This window comes from Lacerta agilis, chromosome Z, assembly GCF_009819535.1.
Source record: "Lacerta agilis isolate rLacAgi1 chromosome Z, rLacAgi1.pri, whole genome shotgun sequence".
Classification (NCBI taxonomy): domain Eukaryota; kingdom Metazoa; phylum Chordata; class Lepidosauria; order Squamata; family Lacertidae; genus Lacerta; species Lacerta agilis.
The window spans coordinates 29,265,792-29,284,947 of NC_046331.1; the positions used below are offsets into that span (position 1 = coordinate 29,265,792).

The 19,156-nt window shown below is 44.9% G+C and overlaps 2 protein-coding genes across 2 annotated transcripts in view; one reads left to right on the forward strand and one right to left on the reverse strand.

Annotated features, from left to right (window-relative positions):
• F8 (coagulation factor VIII) overlaps positions 1-3,607 on the reverse strand; it is a 71,401-nt gene extending 67,794 nt beyond the window's left edge. The window contains exon 1 of the mRNA XM_033137171.1: positions 3,436-3,607. The gene's annotated coding sequence lies outside the window, so the exon portion shown is untranslated. The remainder of the gene's footprint in view (positions 1-3,435) is intronic.
• A 3,903-nt stretch (positions 3,608-7,510) lies between these two features.
• Positions 7,511-15,258, forward strand: LOC117040131 (FUN14 domain-containing protein 2-like). Its single transcript, XM_033137710.1, has 5 exons — positions 7,511-7,682; positions 9,653-9,800; positions 9,991-10,066; positions 12,757-12,894; positions 13,544-15,258. Exons 1-5 carry the CDS (start codon positions 7,526-7,528, stop codon positions 13,619-13,621), a joined length of 597 nt encoding a protein of 198 aa, XP_032993601.1. The 5' UTR covers positions 7,511-7,525; the 3' UTR covers positions 13,622-15,258.
• Positions 15,259-19,156: the final 3,898 nt, after the last annotated feature.

The following is a 19,156-nucleotide window of genomic DNA, read 5'->3' on the forward strand; positions in this document are numbered from 1 at the left end:
AACTCTTTTCTCCTAGTGCAGGGGTGGGGAACCTGTGGCATCCCATATGCTACTGGATTACAACTCCCATAATCTCTGACCATTGACTTGTTGGCTGGGGCTGATGGGAGCTGGAGCCCAACAACATCTGGAGGCCCACAGGTTCCCCACTACAGCAGTGGCATGGGCAGCTGCATCCTTAAGAAATTTCTGTTACCACCTCAAGAACTTTTTTTATTCGCCCAGTCTTATGGCATGTCTACCCTGATTTATGGGATTATTATACTGTTGATCCAGTTCAAAAGCTCAGCAGGGTTAAGGCTTCCTAATCTCCTCAGGGTCCCAGTCCAGGTCCCCCATTCGCCTGCATCCAAAAGCTATTTGTGTTTTTAAAAGCCATTACTAATTGCAGTGAATTTCATCCCCTTCACTTGACCTTTATCCACACTGTAGGCTACACATAAAGCTCATTAAAAGCACATGGCTTCCTGCAAAGAATCCTGGGAACCGTAGTTTACTCCTCACAGAGCTACAATTTCTAGCACCCTAAACAAGTTCATCACATCCACACCATAAATTTAAAGTGCATGTATAGCACATAGCTTTCCCCATAGAAAACATCTGTGGTGAGTCTGGAATTAACAGGTTTTTCTGAGTCAGTTTTCTAACAAAGAGAGATGAAAATGGAGGAATTTCCCCCAGAAATGTCTACTAACTTTTTCATAGTCAAAACAAGTCTTCTTCCTCCCTTCCTACAGCCCAGGAAAGGGCTGGTGCGAGATGATTCACCAAAATGTTTTATGCAAATCCTCTTTATATATTTTTATATTAAAATTACTGTTTTTTAAAAAAACAGAGTTGCTTGTCTCAAAGTATTTTTGGAGTACTATGAAGCATAACAGGCAGGAAAATGATGGCTTGGGTCTTGGCTTCTCAACAAAGGAGAAACAAAGGGCAAGGTCAGTGGGGGGGGGGTGACCTTTATCATTCATTTCACATACAGTATTTACTGCATGCCCCAGTTTAAGAAAAATCCCCCCTCTTTTAAGGTGCTTTTCAATCTTGCCCGCTATGTCAAAAAGGTTCCCTACCCCTGGACTACATATCAATCAGTTTATTTCAGCTTTAAGCTCATAGCACCTGGACTACATAAATAAATATATCTGCCCTAAATCTTCTGCCAGACACGATTTATTGGATAAGCTCAAGTATTTTGAGAGAGGGGAAATAACTTCTCTCTCTCTCTGACCACTTTCCCCACACCTCAGTGATTCCTCTCCTCTCCTCTCGAGTCTCCTCCCTCACCCCAAATTCAAAAGCCCCAAATGCTGTAGCTTTTCCTCACAGGGAGGATGCTAGTCTTTACATCATGTTGCTCCAACAATCCAGTAATAAAATATAGCTGCATCCATTGATGGCTGATACACTTTTAGAGAAAGGAAAAGTCGTTCTTATTTAGAACTCAGCACATGGCAGAGGAAACTGATATGACTATAACATAAGACAGAGAAGACTTTAGCAATGACTAACTCCCGAGTGGTGGTTGCCCCAGACACCGATTCTTTAAATTTGAAATGAATGAGTCACAGGCAGGCATCCGCACCCATCCTTGTGCACCTTGGAGAGCTGATTGGCACCAACACTTGTCTTGGCGCCTGCGCTATGGGCAACTACAAGCCTACCATGTTAAATTTCCCAAAATGCCCTGGAGAACCCACCATGGTAGCGATTCAGAGCATTGTGGGAAATTTAAAATGACAGCTACCTGGTGCTGTTCAAAGGGCAGCTACACAGCTCTAATTGAAGGAGTGATTCAACTATTGCTGGGTAAAACCACTTTGGAGTTTCCCTACTGGGCCAGGGGGGTGGTAACAAACAAGGATGGGATAATGAGGGGCCCATCTGAGCAGCTGCCTAGGCCCTTGGCCAGGGCCTGACCTGGCTGAGTACTGCCACTGGACCTTTCTGGGAAAACTCACTGCTTGGCACTATGGAAAGGGCTTCTTCCAGCCTGGAGCTGGCATAAGGTGTTGCAGTCTATATGTATTTCCATTTGTGAAACTTTAGAGGGTATGCATTTGAGCTGTGAGGGTTTCCTTCGCTAAAAGCAAGGAAATTGAGAAGTCACCTGCCAAACCACACAAAGATTGGTGGCTGAGGGAGGCAGTGGCTTTTACCACTTGTGGGAATACGTTTTTGGGACTTCCCGCACTTTGCCGCCTCACAAAAACCTTCCGCGCAATGCACGGAAGGAAAGGAGATCTGGCTAGTAACTGCTGCCTGGATCCCTCCACGCTTGCTAGAAAGCGCGCCAGGAAGCTTCTCAGTAGCGGCCGAAAGCTGTTTCCCGCCCGGAAACAGAGCCCAATGCAATGCTCTGATTGGTTTATGTTTATGCTATGATGTTGTTAAGTTTATCAATAAATGGCCCCTGCTCTCTGTAGCGGTGTGTAGAGTGCGCGAGACAAGCAAAGAGAGAACAAGTGATGCGAGACAAGCACAGAGAGAAAGCGAAAGAGAAACTAAGCAAAGGACACGCACAGAGAGTAGTCGGGAGAGCGCAACTCCACCATTGAATGCAGTCTCTTATTTCTTATTTTGGCCGCTATCTTACTTTTGGCCGCACCTTTTGCTATCCTTTTCGCTGCCTATCCTTTCCTCTTCGGAACCTTCAGAACTCCAGAAAACATCTCACAAACCTTCAGTAATCTCATAACCAGCGGACCCATCATAACCAGTGGGAGCAGGCACTCCAGGATTAATGGTTATCCCAGAAGTTGGTTATCCTCACAACCACTTTGCTTCCTATAACTCTATCCGTACATGGGTGAAGAGTACTTGGAAAGCATGGGGGAAATTACTCAAGACAATGAGATAATCTTACAGGGCTCTTGAAAATGGGCCCCAATTCTTTTTCTAGGGACTCTCCCATCTGAGTAAGCCAGAGGTGAGTCAGAAAATTCACATCTCACAAGCCACCTACACCTTCCTTCTGGTTATCTGGGGGGAAATGGCCTTGGTAGCAATCGTCATTCATCACTCAGGGAATGGGGCCTATGAGGGGGATAACACGTTATTGTCCTGAATGAGGCAGAAACACCCCCCCAAAAAAAGGATGAATAAAACATGGAATTTCCTAACAACCATATCAAAATGTGGACTGGGGGGAACCTCATTCTGTTCAAATTTTGGTTGGTTTTCATTATTTGCAGTAACCCATCAAGTTTAAGAAGGAAATTGTTTAATGGAAGGCTGTGTGGCTCTAGCAAGGTAGAGTAAAATCAAACTGCAGAATATAACCTTCATATTAGACTCTGGAGAACGAGCTTCCTGAGGCTGTGTACACACCATTTGTTTAAAGCACATTTCATGCACATTCACACATACCTATACACACCACAAAGAATCCTGGGAACTGTAGCTTAGCCTTCACTGAGCTACAATTATCTGTATCACCTGAGTCAGGGAGGCTGTGGAGCACCCTTGCTTGGATGTAGTGGAGGGCTGGATGAGGAGCAATAAGCTGAGTCCCTGTAACTGAGAGCAGCGTTGGCCCAAGGCATTTTGGCACCTGAGGAGAACTCAAAAATGGTGCTTCCCTCCCCGTCAGGGAAGAAGGGCTCAGGGAAGATCTACATCTGGAACAAGGGCAGGGGAGGGGGGGAGGAGAGAGAAAGATTGACATCAGGATTTACAGTCCTGGTGGACCCTGCCACCTGAAGCAGTCACCTCACCTTGTTTCATGGGTAGGTTGGCCCTGGCTGGGAGGCTCCCAATTCGGGGAATTAGCATAGATGTTCTACCTATTGCTCTGGATTATATGGCATTCACTTTGAAGTTGCAAGTGCATGATTTTGCAGGGTGCTCATAGATCTAGCCCTGTCACTAGAAATTCAAGTGGCCTCATGTGGTAAGGAGCACCTGCTGCCAGCTTTGGGTGGTTTGCCACCTACAGGTGTTCCTGAACAGGGAAAGCCTGACTACAGTGTCCTGTATATTGGTAACCTCAAGTTTGGATTTGTGTAACACACTCTGTGTGGGGCTGCCTTTAAAGCTGGTCTAGAAGCTGCAATCAGTGCAAAATACAGCAGTGAGTCTGCTCTGTGATGCAGCCAGCTGAGAACAATACAACACCCCATCTGAAAATATTGCAGTGCCCGCATTATGTGTTGAACTGAGCAAAGTGGCAGCATAACTGGAAATCCTCTCTGAGATATGGCTTGTGTTGACTTGTATGAATTTTTGGAGCTGCCGAAAAGCATGTCTTTTTGACCAAGTGTATGCTGAGCATTAGTGTCTGAGCTGATTTGTTTGTGTGTGTTGCTTTCCTAGTTGTTAAAAATTGATACAATTTTATTTTTATCATATGTATTGTATTTGATATTTTTATGGTCCCAGTTCTGGGACTGCTATTATAGCAAAGAGCAGGCCATAAATTATATGAATGAATGAATGAATGAATGCATTCTCCCATACTGCCTCAGTGTCCAGGGAGAGCCAATGGTTTGAGCCATCTGACCTGGTGGTGCAGTCATTTTTGCACACAATTCTATGAACTCCTTTTGATGTAAAAGGTCCTTAAGCAGCATTTTATTCACAGAGCAATGAAGATCCTCAGGAAGCACAAAGAGGCTATGTAAACATTACCAGCTTAAATTGCAGCTAGATCATTCTTTTTTCTCAATTCAGATTGAAGCTAGTTTGGGGGAAGAGTGCATCAAAAAGAAGTATTTCATAAGAAATAATGGGATAAAGATAAATATGGGTTGTGGCTAGTGTAAGGTATGTGTACACCTTTTCCCAAATGGGAAACAGTTTCTCAAATGGAAATGCACCAGATTCAGAGCAAATGGGAGTGCACACAAAGCCAGTAATTGAACAAAACATGCTTTATTTCCAGAAAATGGCAGGCGTAAGAGAAAGGAAGAAAAAGAGAGAAATAAACCCATGTGGTTTCTCTTTCTTCTACAAATTTCAGTTTCAAGTGCTCTGTGAGTAGCTGTGGAGTAGGGATTGTCCCTACTGGGGTAAGTAAGACAGTCAGAAATTGCCCAACCAAGAAAGGGGAATTCCCTAACTCTTGGCAAAGCTACTAATAGCAGGACCAGCAGCAGCATCCTCATCACAGATACCAGAAAGCTGCCACGGTGGGAGGGCCAAGAAGGGGCCCTCAGTCTACAACTACAGCATAGGCTCCTTATCCCTGCATCTACAAGGGTGACCTATGATTACTCTTCTCTGTACAACCTGAAGAAGCAACCTGAAGCACTGGGCAAGAAAAGAACACACTCCAAGGATGATTATTTTCTCTTGTTTTTCCTATTTCAACTTCTTGGAATGGAGTACTGCTGGTAACATGTTTATATTCCTCCCTCCTCTAGCTCACAGCCTGAAAGGCAGACTAAAGACAAACTGTGCGTTATTCTTGAGCATCAGTTCATACTGCTGTGGTGGAGTCTTGATTTGTAAAGGAAAGTAGTAAAAACGGTCCCATGAACTGTGACTGGGTGCATATTTTAAGAACTAGGCTTCTGGTCTCTTCCTCTCCCTGGCAGAGGAAACCCCGTGCAGGCTGGCATATCGTCTGATCATCATCACAGACGTTTATCTGTCTTGTGTTTCTTGTTGCAGCAGGAAGGAAGGCACAACCTCAGTCACTCAAGAGGATCTGCAGTGGTGAGCACTCGGGCAAGCAGGTGCACTAATGCTTTTTCTCCAAGCTGTGAAGCACCCATCATACCAAGTGGGGCTGAGGACAGGGATTGTGTGCAATCTTATTTTCAGTTGAAGGGTTCTAATTGAGATTGTATATTCTGTTGCACTCTGGCAGATTTGATATTAATATTTACAGAATGTGACCCTTTCCTTCATTTTATTTATTTATTTATTTATTTTCCAACATGTGACCTATTTCTCATTATGCTGTGACTAACAGGAAACTGACTTCCCTTAATCTAGCCTGATCCTTTTTCTTCTCAAAGAGATTAGGAAAAGCACTCTATATCCGGTGTAAACAGGATGCTCAGTAGTTGGTGTAGGATCTGTCTGATAATACCAACAGCTACATCTGATTACTGGGTTTCCTGTGGCATCAGGTTCTGCAGCTGCTAACACCTCCTACCAGTGATGATTGGAATTGCAACTAGCCTAAGAGTATACAGCTCTAACATGAGAGCTCTCCCACAAGCTAATTGCCTAGGACTGTTGGTGAGCCTAGCATAGCTGGATATAAGAGCTTGTTGGAGAAACTCTTGGGTGAAACTCAATTAATTGTTCCAATATAAAAGGTATTGTGTCCCTTGAACTAGCTGAGCCCTCTCCAGAAATCAGTGTACATATTTTTTTTAAAGAGCAACATTTAAATCCTGTCTGCAATGCTTAGATCGTTTGTTGAGCACAGGTCAGAAAAACACAAAAAGCATATCATTCTTCGATAAATTGCTTTTTAATATGACACTGGCCTTCCTTCTTTTGTTGGTATTTATGTAAACTACTCATATACTGTTGTTGTGGACAACTGCCTTGCATAAAATTGTAAAAAGGGTAATATTTTCAACACAAATGACACAATTAAAAAAAACAACTGTTTGCCTTGAAGGCAATTCATGGCAATTCATTTAGGATTCATTACTTCCATAACACAATCCTATACATATCTACTCGGAAGAAAGTCACACCGAGTTCAGTAAGGCATATTCCCATAGTATGTGTGTATAGAATCGCAACCTTAGGTCTAGGTGGGGTTCACCTTCTTAACAAGAGGCTGGTTCCTTTAGGAAAGTGGTAACTCTGCTCATGTTCACAGCCTGTGTTCTTAAAAAGGGGGTTAAAAAAATGAAAAAATTATAAACTCTGCATATATTCAGGTGCATCACACACTTAAGGTTTTAAAAAACAAACAAACTTCTCCAGATACTCAGAAGCTACGTGTCACTGAAGAGCAGCTGTTTAACTACCTGTAATTGTGCGCCATTCAAGCATCTTAAAAAGTACCTCACCGATATTACCGGTAAGCGTTTACAAGTGTTTAAAGGCCCACATATATTATCAATGTTCTTAAACTCTCTCTGCACATGTTTATGGACACTGTAGCTCTTTTGGGTGCTTGAAAGTCTGTACATGCTCAGAGGTCCTCTCTAGACTAGACTGCTAAGTGTACTAGCAGCCTGATCCACGGGAGCGCGCATAATAAGGACCGCGCTCTAGTAACAGGATGCCGCACTACTCAGAAACCCGCTAAGCCCTTTGCTTCCCTCAGCATGACGAACCGGAGTCTACACCAATAACGACGGGGGGGGGGGGAGTCGGAGGGGGCGGTAACTGTCTGAGACGTTCCCGCCTCTAACCTCCGGTGGTTACCTAGGTGATAAAACAATCAGGCTCCGCCTCCTCAACGGCGCCGCGGTTTCACGTGTCCCACAGGCGTTTTAGTGGTGGTGCTGGAGGAACACATCGCGGCGCGGCTTGACCCACGCATCTCCTCTGCGAACGCGCATGCGCGCGGCGGCGAAGGCCGGGGGCGGGGCCTGCTAACCCCTTGGAGGAGATGGAGGAGGAGCTGGGGCTGGAGCTGGGCGTGTCCCCGGCGCCGTCACGCATCGGCAGCGCCCACTCCTGTTCCTCCCTCCTCCGCCTCGAGCAGGAGGCCAAGCGCAAGAAGCGGGCCCAGCAGCAGCAGCGCAAGGCCGCCGACATCATGCCGGGTGAGAGGCGCTAACGTTCGCCGCGCGGAAACCGTTGGAGTGACGTCACTCCGCTTGGCTGGGGGTGGGGGAGAGAGGAGAGAGAACCTGCCCGTTACTTATCTCCTCCCCGGAGAAACCTCCATCTCTACCGCCCTAGTGAGTTGCCATTAATAACAAGCCACTTGGTTCCCCGCCATTGTTCCAGTGATCTCGGGATAATCCCCCCCCCGCCCTTGTTATCACCATCACTACAACAACCCTGCAGGGTAGGGCAGATGGAGTGGCTGGCTCACTGAGTGACCTTTGAGTATTAATGGCTGGGCGAGGGGTACAAGGGGACCTTGGCGCACAGGTTCTTCACGTACCCGTGGGTCGTTTTACTAACCTTTTACCTATGTTAATCTGTTGAGACCCATGGACAACCTGAAAGGGCAAGGGCTGTGGGATGGAGAGACCCCCAAGCATTTGTGAAAGACTCCTCACAAATTTCTCTCATGGAAGTGGTTCCTACTACTAATCGGACCCCCCAGTGTCCCTATTTTCCAGGGACAGTCCAGGATTTACAGAAGCTGTCTGAGTTTCTGATTTGATTCCGAAATGTCCCGCTTTTCTTTTGGACATCCCTATTTCATCAGAGGGTATGGTCAGTGATCTGACCCCTGAGCCATCTGAAGGCAGCCCTGTACAGTATAGGGATATTTTTTTAAAAAAAAAAGTTTGATGCTTTATATTTTTTATATATGTTGGAAGCCACCCAGAGTGACAGGGCAACCTAGTCAGACGAGTGTGGGTATAAATAGTGAAATAAGAAGAAGAACGAAATATGACATCCCTATTTTCATTGGAGAAATATTGGAGGGTATGCTACAGGTATGTGTTACAGGCAACCAGATGGAAAGCTGTTTATCAGTTACCTGCCAGCTGCGTGTTGCTGAGCCTGGTACCATGCCATGCCTTTCATATCATGTGTGTTGTGGTTCTTACAGATTGAGCCTCCTTAAAATGGGAACATAGGAAATTGCCTAATACTGTCTGTTTGTCCATCCAGCTCAATGCTACGCTTACTGATTGGCAGTTGCTGTCCAGGATTTCAGGCAGGGAGAATTTTCCCAGCCCTACCTTGTGATGCCAAGGATTGAACCTGGGACTTTCTGCCTGCATGGTAGATGCTCTGCTACTGAGCTACAGCTCTTCCCTTGAGGATCTTCAAACAGACATCATTTGACAAGGGTGCAAGCCATTGCACAGTGCTAAAGCATAGACTTTTCCATGCAGAAGGCTTCATGTTTAATCCTCAGCATCTGTAGTGAAAAAGAACTTGGATAATGGCTTTTGGAAAGGCCTTCAGCTGAAGTCTTAGAAAGTTTCTGTTGCTAAGAATGGAAAATACTAGGCTAGACAGAATAGTGGACTGGCTCAGGATAAAGCAGCTTCAGGTGGCATCTTTATGCTTACTTGATAAATCATAATGTGAAGCAGAGACATCCCACTGTATCAGTAAAAGATGAACCTGGTGTTTTAAAGATTGAATGTGCTATAATTCCTCTTGTTGACGGTGTGGATAGAGGGTGGATTTCTGTGTTATCTCTTATTTTAAAAACCCAGCAATTTAGCCCCCCTCCCCAAAATACAAAAATATTTCATGTTTAAGGTTCTGCTAGTGTTTCGCTGTGTTATTTAGGGTTGCTGCCGTGCAGGGGTGAGGAACCTGTAGCCTTCCAGATGTTGTAGGACTCCAACTGCTATAAACTCTAGTCACTGTCTGTCCTGGCTGGGGCTGATGGGCGTTGGTGTCCAGCAACATCTGGAGAGCCCTTATTCCCCATCCCTACTTGTATTGCTTAAACACCAGGTGAAAGCTTCCTTCTGCTCCTCTGTCTACAGTAGGCAACAATTGAGCAGCAGTTGGGCCTTGCTCAAATAGGATAGAAGTTCAGCAATGGGCTTTATCTTCTTCCTTGCTCATGTCTTTTTCTTTGATTTTGCAGTAGGGAAAAGCAGTGATGATGTCCTGGATCTGACCAAGTACACAAAGAACCAGCCATGGTGGCGCAAGCTCTTTGCACCCAGCTCAGGGTCCAGTGCAGAGAAGTACAACGTAGCAACCCAGCTGGCAATCGGAGGCGCCACTGGATGGTGAGGCAGTGCTGTACATTCGCTGCATTTGTGGTAGATGGCAGGGGAAGCAAATTCACCCAACTCTTGTAGTAACACAGTCTCTGTGCTACAGATTGTCGTTTTTACTTACTGCAGATGGAGCTGCCTTGTCAGTTATTCTGTGTAGTTGGTATAATTTTCCTGAATTATCCCCATTTTTGATTTGCAGGTGCACTGGCTTCATATTCCAGAAGGTTGGGAAACTGGCGGCAACTGCTGTGGGAGGTGGCTTCTTCCTGCTTCAGGTTGGTGGTTGCCTACCTTGGGCTTGGGAGTAGTTGACCAGCAGAGGGGGGTATCTTGGCTGCCTTAACTGCAGAAAACTACATGCAGCTGTGACTCATCTTTTTCACATGAGTGGTTTAATGGGATGTCTAGGCAGCATCCACAACCCAGCCCTAGTTGGGGCATCTTGTGCACTGGCTTGCCTGTACAGGAGATTCAAGTTGGAACACTTTGGTAGTTCCTTTTATAGCTGTGCCAAATGGCCTCTTGATATTTTCCACCCTATTCGTGGGCAGATAAATTTTGAGTGATGGTGAAGGATTTCACCATATTCTCCAGGATAGAGCCCACCATTATCGGTGGCTTTCTTTTCTGCTAATGTATTTTTCTCTGTGTGTTTAGCTGGCAATCCCTGAAAGTGGCAGCAACAACCATTTGTGTTGGGCAGCTTAAGCACCATTTTGCATACTTAGCAGGACTCCAAATTTGTTCTGATGGTGGTGGTGAACAGTATCCACTACAAAAAAATATATGGAGAAATTTCTGCACTGTGACAGTCTTTTGCTTGTGGGGGAAGAGGGGAAAAATGGATAAACATCATTTGCAGCATTTTGGCCCAGCTGTAGTTTCTTCATTCCCTGGTAGAGCTTTAAAATCTTCCTGGCAGTGGCAGCATCTAGTTCACATTTGCTGCATCTGCATATTTCTGAGTCTGGTGGTATGCCATGCCTTGCAAATAATGTGTGTTGCTGTTCTTATAGAGACTTTTGAGCATTTTAGCAGCCTACAGACAGGTTGTTGCACTTAATGGGGTGTCAGCACAGTATAGTAGCTAAGGTGTTGGACTGGGACCAGGTAGGCTAGGGTTCAAATCCCAGCTCAGCCATGAAACTCACTAGGTGACCTTGGACCAGTCACTCTCAGATGAACCCACCTTGCAGGATTGTTGTGAGAATAAACAGGGAGGTGGGAGAACCATGTATTCTGCCCTGAAGTCTTTGGATCGAATGAAATATCTGGCTGAAATGCTACAAGTGAAGTTTTCTGCCTAGAGACATAGTGGATTGTATACAATATTAGTCCTACTCAGAGTAGAGTAGACTCATTAAAATGAATAGGCATAGCTAACTTGAGCCCATTCATTTCAATGGGCTCTGGCTAAAACCTAGATACAACCCAGTGTGTGTGTTGTGGGCTGATGCATCATCTCTTGATATCTGCCTATCATATAGATTTGTTAAAGCAGGTGCGAGGAAATTTCGGCCCTGCAGATATTACTGAACTACAGTTCCTACCATCCCTGGCCATGGCCATGCTTGCTAGGTCTGATGGGAGTTGTAGTTCAGCAGCATCTGGAAGGTCAATGGTTACCCACTCTTGTGCTATGTAAATATTAATGTAAAAAGAGAAGGTGATAGCAAGCCTTTTTGTCTCCCAGCTGGATTATCAAAGGATATCTGATTTTTCTTTTCTTTTCTAAAACATTGTTTTGTGCAATATAGGGTTTTGGTTGCCACTGGAGAAGATTCTGATAGCATCAACAGCAACACATGATCACTTGCAGCAAAGCCAATCCACTGCTAATTTTAAACATCAGCATCAGTGGAACAGCTCCTCTATTTTAAGCTTGGTGCTCACACAAAAAAAAATGATCTTCGTTTGAACCTTACTTGCTTCTGTGCCTTCTATTCCAGCTTCCATGCAGGTCTTCTATGTGATAGAAGAGCAACTGCTAGAGTGTATTGGGGAATGCACTGGCTCAGTGGGCTCTTCAGAAATCCATGGTCTCATTGGTTATATTTGATTGATTCACCCAGGCTTTTCTTAAAACATCCATTCCAGGGTTTGTGCAGGCAACAGAGCCCTGCAGTCCTGATTCTTTGTGTTAGATTACCAATCTTCCTGCTGGACAGCCAATTGTATTCTGTACACATTAAGCAGTAATTCTTAACTTTTTCAGACCTGGGATGCACCTGTAACTTGTTCATGCATTTAGGCTCCCATTTCTTGACTGACTGGGTTTAAAACAAAACAAAACAAAACACACCATATACTTATATAGTGGTAAGTGCTGCTGTGGTGATCTACCTTAGATCAAGCTGTGATCCAATTCACCAATTGAAGGCCAGCGCATTGAAGCAGATGTGTCAAACTTTGGCCTTCACTATGCTGCTCAACTACAGATTGTATCATAACCGGCCATTGACTGTGCTTCCTGAGGTTGATGGGAGTTGTAGTTCAGCAACATCTAGAGCAGGCACATCCAACTCCCAAGAGACTGTGATCTACTCACAATATAAAAAGCCTGGCTGTGATCTACCCATTGTCATTGCCAGGAGTTGCTGAGATTTTTTTAGGGGAGGTTTGGCAATCACTAAACTTCATGCTGTGATCTACCTGGGACACCCCCACGATCTGCCAGTAGATCACAATCTACCTGTTGGACATGCCTGATCTAGAGGGTCAACGGTTCTACACACCTGCACTAAAGAAGGCCAAGTTTCTGTTTTCCTTGACTCCAAATGCTGTTTTGTTCACTGCTTTTCTCTATAGCTGCAACCCATTGAAAGGGCAGTTTTCCTGGGGCTACTGCTTTGAGCTGCTATGTAGCAATTTGGATGGGGTACAAGAAGTGGGCAATGCTGTCCAGAAATACTTGTCCAGCTAGACGCGTAGTATTTTGCTTCAGGAAACATTTTCTCTACTCCAGCTTGCAAACCACACAGGCTACATCAAAGTGGACTGGCAGATGGTTGAGCGGGATGTGAGCAAAGCCAAAGAACAGCTGAAGTTTCGTGGGAGCACCACCAATCAGCTGACACCAGGAGTGAAGGGCCAAATGGATGAGGTGAGACTGGTGGGCAAGTTGGAGAGATAGGGGAGGCTAGCAGCAAAGCCTTGAGTAGGAAAAAGTGTTTGATGTGATAACTGTGCAGTAAAGAGGAGATGGGCACAAATTATTAAATATGTTATGGGGGACCTGCAGATGTTGTTAGACACCCAACTCCCATCACTCCTGTCCTGGACTACTGGCCCAAAGGAGGGCTCCTGGGACTGGTTGGGTGCAGGTGTACTGAAGAAGGTTGCCTAAAATGCCAGAGTGCTTTACTAAAGAAGGGGTAGACTTACAGCAAATCAGCCTGACAGTTCTCCTAGCCTTTGCAGATGTGGGACAAACTCCAAAGCAAAGAGATGACTTATCCACACTCAAGCAAATGTTTATACATTCTTTATACAGCAAAGCAGCACACATCATTTCACCTGGCTAGATGAGGGCAAAGGTGGCAAATACCTTACAGCAGTGTTTTTCAACCACTGTTCCGTGGCACACTAGTGTGCCGCGAGATGTTGCCTGGTGTGCCGCCTTATAATTGCAAATGTGGGGGGTGTCATTTTGTCAGGCACTTGAGCAGCCACAATGCATGTCCAGGGGGCAACATTTAGCTTGTGAAAATCAAATAGGGAGCAATATAAGCTTTGCCCTTTCTCTGTTTCAGGTGGTCTCCTTTCTGAAGAAGAATGTTCTCCTGACTGGAGGATTTGTTGGAGGGTTTCTGCTTGGCATGGCTTCCTAGGAGCCTCCTCTGATCTGGCTCCTGTGCTGCTGCTGCCGCCACTGCCATCTCCTACTCAGTAATCGTTCATTTTCTCCATTGCTGAACTTGTCCGCTGGAACATTCTGACATCTCCCTGTATGCACCTTATGGCCTCCAGAAACACTGCCCTGAGCTCCTTTTACTCCTCTCCTTTTTTCATTTGATTGATTGGTCAGTGATTGAGAGGTAGCATTAGGTTGAAGGCTATTTACTGCGAGGCTGATTTCTACCCCTGCCTGATATGTCAGGTTTTGTATAATCACCCCCAAATTCTTTTCCAGTGGGAAAACATGCACAAAATGTTATGATAGTACCCTGCAGGGGAGCACCCAACTCCCTCGTAGGCACTTTCTCATTGTGTTGTACTCCCTGGGTGGCAAAGAGTACAGCCTGTGCTTTGGATCAGGAGAGCACAGAAGCTCAGCAGTGTAAGGAGAGGGTGTGCCAGAGCATGTCCCAAAATAACCTGCATCTAGTTTTGGCTTATTCTTCCCTGGACAGGCTCTGAATACTGCTTCCTAGCAATGCCAGCGGAAGGAAGAAAAACAGGTCTTCCTGACACCTCCCAAACTTTTATTTTTACCTCTTGCTGAAGCCACAGAGCTGGAATGATCTGTGGAAACTCTTGACTGCTGTGTGGGATTTCTGCCATCCTCTCCTACTGAAGGAGGCCTGAAAAGCTTGTAGTAGGTGGGGTGAACCCTCTTCCCAGAATATGTATTTTGAGCACTCACTTGATTATGGTTCAGCTAACTTTTGCTCTTGGTGGTGGAACGGCTAAAATAATGACTGGAGTTGGAAAGCTTTCTACATGACTCACGCCATTGGTAGTAAAAGTTACAGAATTATGGGGATGGAATGCTGTGTTCTGCTGCTGGAGCCTTCTGTTCTGTCTTTTATGGACCTCCAGCTCCCCGAAATGTATGGAAGAAGAGCTGGGCAGGGTCTGCTGTTGCTGTAAACCAGCCTTCTCCAACCTGGTGCCCTCCAGGTATTTTGGTCTTAGCAGCCCCAGCCAGCATAGCCAATAACAAGGGGAGTTGTAGTCCAAAATATCTGCATGGCACCACATTGGGGAAAGCTTTTCTAGATCATGAGTGTTGCATGAGAGATGTGACTGTTGCCTCCCAAACTGAAGATGGAGAAGTAATGGTTAGCTTATATTGACAGAAATTGGTTTATCTCTGCATGAGTTGCATTTTGGACAGAAGCCTGCACTTTTCATATCTGCTCCAGGAGCACTTAAAGCTGATTTTTTAAATACGTGTTTTTTTCTCCTGCAGTCCCTACCTGTCTGTTACAATATACATGTATAAATTAAAATGATATCCTGAGCTACATTTATAAATGAACAGATTTATTATAGCAGAAGCTTTAATGGTTCGGAGCAGGGATAGGAACCCATGGCTCTCCAGATGGAGCTGCACTGCAACTCCCATCATTCCATCAACTATGCTGGGTGACTGATAGAAGTTGGAGTATGGCAACTTCTGAAGGGCTTCCCTCTTGTTAGTTAATTCCTGCAAAAGGCTGCCCTGCAAATTATTTATTTATTTATAAAATGTATATACCATCCTTCATCCAGAGATTACAGGGTGGTTTGTGGCATAAAAATACAAAATGGAAACACAATATACAGTATGTAACATAATAACAACAAAAAAACCAATAATCCCTTGTCCCCCCAAACACATTTAAAAGGCCGTAAATTGTTTAATCAGCCAAAGGTGCTTTCACCTAGCACCTAAAGATATGTAAAGAAGGTGCTAGGCAAGCCTCCCTGAGAGCATTCCACAGATGGGGAGCCACTGCAGAGAAGGCCCGTTCTCGTGTTGCTACCCTCCAGACCTCTTGAGAAGGGGGCACATGAAGAAGGGCCTCAGATTATGCTTGCAGAGTTTGGGTCAGTTCATATGGGGAGAGGTGATCTTGAGGTATTGCGGTCCTGAGCCGTTTAAGGCTTTATAAGTCAAACCCGGGACTTTTAATTGGGCCTGGAAACTAATTGGTAGCCAGTGTAGTCAGGCCAAGATTAGTGTTATATCCTTGAACCGTCTTGCTCTGGTGAGCAACCTGGCTGCTGAATTCAGCAGCGGCTGAAGTTTCCAAATTGTCTTCAGAGGCAGCTCCATGTATAATGTGTTACAGTAATCTAACCTAGAGGTTATCAGAGATAGACATCAGAAACTAGGTTATCTCTATCCAGATAAGGTCACAGATGGGCCACCAGCCAAAGCTGATAGAAGGCACTCTATGCCACCAAGGCCACTTGAGCCTCAAGCAACAGCAGTGGGTCCAGGAGTACCCTCCACAGCTATGTCCCTGCTCCTTCAGAGGGCAGGAAACCTCCCATCCTGGTCTAGTGAACCACCAACAGTGCCTCAGTCTTATCTGGATCTAGCTTCATTTTGTTGGCTCTCATCCAGTCCATTACCGAGGCAAGACAATGATCCAGCATATCCACTGCCACATTTGCAGATGTAAAGGAGAAGTACGAGTTTTGTGTGAGCAGCATATTGCTGAGTGTACTCCAAAGCTCCATATGACCCCACTTGGCAGTTTCATGTAGATGTTAAACAACGTGGAGGATGAAATCAAACCCTGTGGAACACATATTGAAGGTTCCATGGGGCTGAACAGCACACCCCAAGCATCACAGTCTGAAAACGTCCATTCAGTTAGGACCAGAACCACTTCAGAGCAGTGCTGCCCATCTTTAACTCAGCCGCTCCAGAAGGATACCATGACTGATGGTATAAAAAGCCACTGAGAAGTCCAGGAGAATTCACAAAGACATATTTCCCCTGTCTCTCTCCTGACAAAAGTCATCATACAGGGTGAGTAAAGCGGTTTCTGTGCTAAAGGGCCTAAACGCTGATTGAAATGGATCTAGAAAATCAGTTTCCTCCAAGAAAATGGATGTTGTCTGTGACCACCCACTCAATAACTTTATCCAAGAAGGGGAACAAGGATATTGACAAGCTGGAACATGTAGAGCAGGGCAACCAAGATGATCAAGGGTTTTGAAACAAAGCTTTATCAGGAACAGTTGAGAATTGGGTATATTTTGCCTGGAAAAAGACAGAGGAGATTTGATAGCTGTCTTCAAATACCTAAAGGGCTTGTTTTCTTCTGCTCTGGAGGCTAGGACTGAAACAATGGTTTCAAGATAAGAGAAAGCAGATTACGACTAAATATTGGGAGCTTTGTTATGGTAAGAGCTGTTCAACAGTGAAATGGACAGCCTCAGAAGGTGGTGGGCTCTCTTTCATTGGAGGTCTTTAAGCAGAGTTTTGATGGCCATCAGTCATAGATGCTTTAGTTGAGATTCTTGCATTGCAGGGGGTTGGACTAGATGAGCCTTGGGGCCCCTTACAACTCTTTGATTCTATGACCCCAGCTCCTATCAATCCCATCCACCAGTGAATGGTGAGGAATTATGGGAGTTAGATTTCAACAACATCTGGGGCACCAGAGATCTGAGGAATAAACAGTATATTTGGGTGCTGCTTTTTTGCCAATCTATTTTTTGACTTTATCAGGATTTCATTGCCTCTCAAGCAATGATTAAAAGAGCCAATCTGTTAAGTGGCCACCAGAGGGTGCTAAAATAATTGAGCTGGCCTCCAGTTTGGAAACAAGGGCATAAATTAGGAAGAGCTACATTGATGAGAGAGACCATCAATGAAGTTGGGGGTGTTGTTGTTTTTTGTTAAAAAAACAAACCCAAAGCAGCCACCCACAAAAACTCCAGTAGCTACCCACACTTGAGTCTAGAAAACTGCTAAAAGTTTTAAAATGTTTTTATATGATACTTAAATGTTTGAGGTGAGTTTAAAATAAACTGGTTTTGCTGTATTTTGTTATTTGATGTTTATTTTTTCCTAGTACCTACTGTACCGAAGTGAATGCTGAAGGGAGATATGACTTTAAGGCAGGGGTCAATAACTGTGCCAAATGGCTGCATTCCCTCATGCAGTTCGGGGATTGCATGCTGGAGTTACCTGCAAACACACACACACACACCCCTTTGTACACAAGGTTATGCTTGGAGAAGACAGCTACATGCCTATGGAATGACCTTATTCTGCACACTGCGTCTACAAATAACTGAGCTATCCACAATGTTGCCAAGGTCCTGTTCCTGGTCAGTTACTGCCAGTTCAGATTCTGTTGGCCTGTATGTGAAATTAGGATCCCTCCACCCATGCATCACTTAACACCTGCTTGCATGGTCATTTCAGTGCCCATTCGCCCAGTTTTTATGGCTAGTTTTGTGTCCTTCGCAGTCCTTTTGCTTTAATGACCCTGAACAATTTGGTGTCTTCAGCCAAACTGGCTGCCCCACTATATAGTTTTTGAACAAGTTTAAAAGCAGATCCCAGTACAGATCCTTGGGGGACTCCAATTTCTACACCCCTCCAGTGAGAGAACTGCCCATTTGTTCTTTCTTCCTGTTCTTTAACCAGGTGCTGATCCACAAGAGATCCTCTCCTCTTATTCCCAGTTGTGACACCCGCACCCACCAATTTGGCTTCAGAACAAGTTAAGGTGACCGGAAAACCTAGTGACTTTGTACAAGTGGCTTGCAGACTGTGCCACCTCCCACTTTTAACTAAAGCAATAACATCCTTACACAAATCCTTGTCTGGGAGTAAGTCATTTGAATTCAATGAGGCTTGCTTCTGAACAGACAGGCTTAGAATTGTGCTGTTACGTTTCTGGGTTAACATTAACCAGCTCCCTGAGCTGAACAGTACCTGTGAAAAACTACTTCATCTCAAGAGAATTATGGTCTATCGTGCACTGAATGTCTTTCCAAGGGTTCAGGTAGCTGTCTGTCATTTGCTTCCTTTAATGAAATGCCATGGATCTAATCTGGGTCCTTGTGCATGCAAAGCAGATCTCACCAGTGAACTATAGCCCCTCCACAAGCAATCTTCAATATTTACCCTCTATACCTTCTTTGTGAAATAAACATGTAATCACTACTGTAGTGGCTGCATGCATGGTACAGGTGAAATCTGAACCAAGACATTTCCTTATTCGGAGATTGGGCTGTTGACTGCTGTGGCAACAATAATCCTCTGATCCTTGCTCACTACAGACTGAGTTAGTTAAAATGTAAGTTTGACAACATTTGTTGTTCAGTCATGTCCAACTCTTCGTGACCCCATGGACCAGAGCACGCCAGGCACGCCTATCTTTCACTGCATCCTGCAGTTTGGCCAAACTCGTGCTAGTCGTGTCGAGAACACTGTCCAACCACCTCATCCTCATCCTTTGACAACATACCTACTCGATTTGTAGTGAGCAAGGATCATGAAGAGCTATTGTTACCACAGTTACCTTGCAGCATCTGCCTACTACTCACCAGTTAGGTGTATCTAGCAGGGGCTCCCAAACTGGTCTACAAGCCTCATTCAGGCAGGCTGAGGTATGTTTATTGATTTGTACTGAAGATTGGAAACAGCATATCCATTACGTTAAATATTTATATTGATTTCTTTAGTT

Coding starts and splice junctions, on each gene's coding strand:
- LOC117040131 (XM_033137710.1), top strand. CDS start 7,526: ATGGAGGAGGAGCTGGGGCTGGAGCTGGGCGTGTCCCCGGCGCCGTCA. Junction 7,683..9,652: donor GGCCGCCGACATCATGCCGG/GTGAGAGGCGCT, acceptor TTGATTTTGCAG/TAGGGAAAAGCAGTGATGAT. Junction 9,801..9,990: donor ATCGGAGGCGCCACTGGATG/GTGAGGCAGTGC, acceptor TTTGATTTGCAG/GTGCACTGGCTTCATATTCC.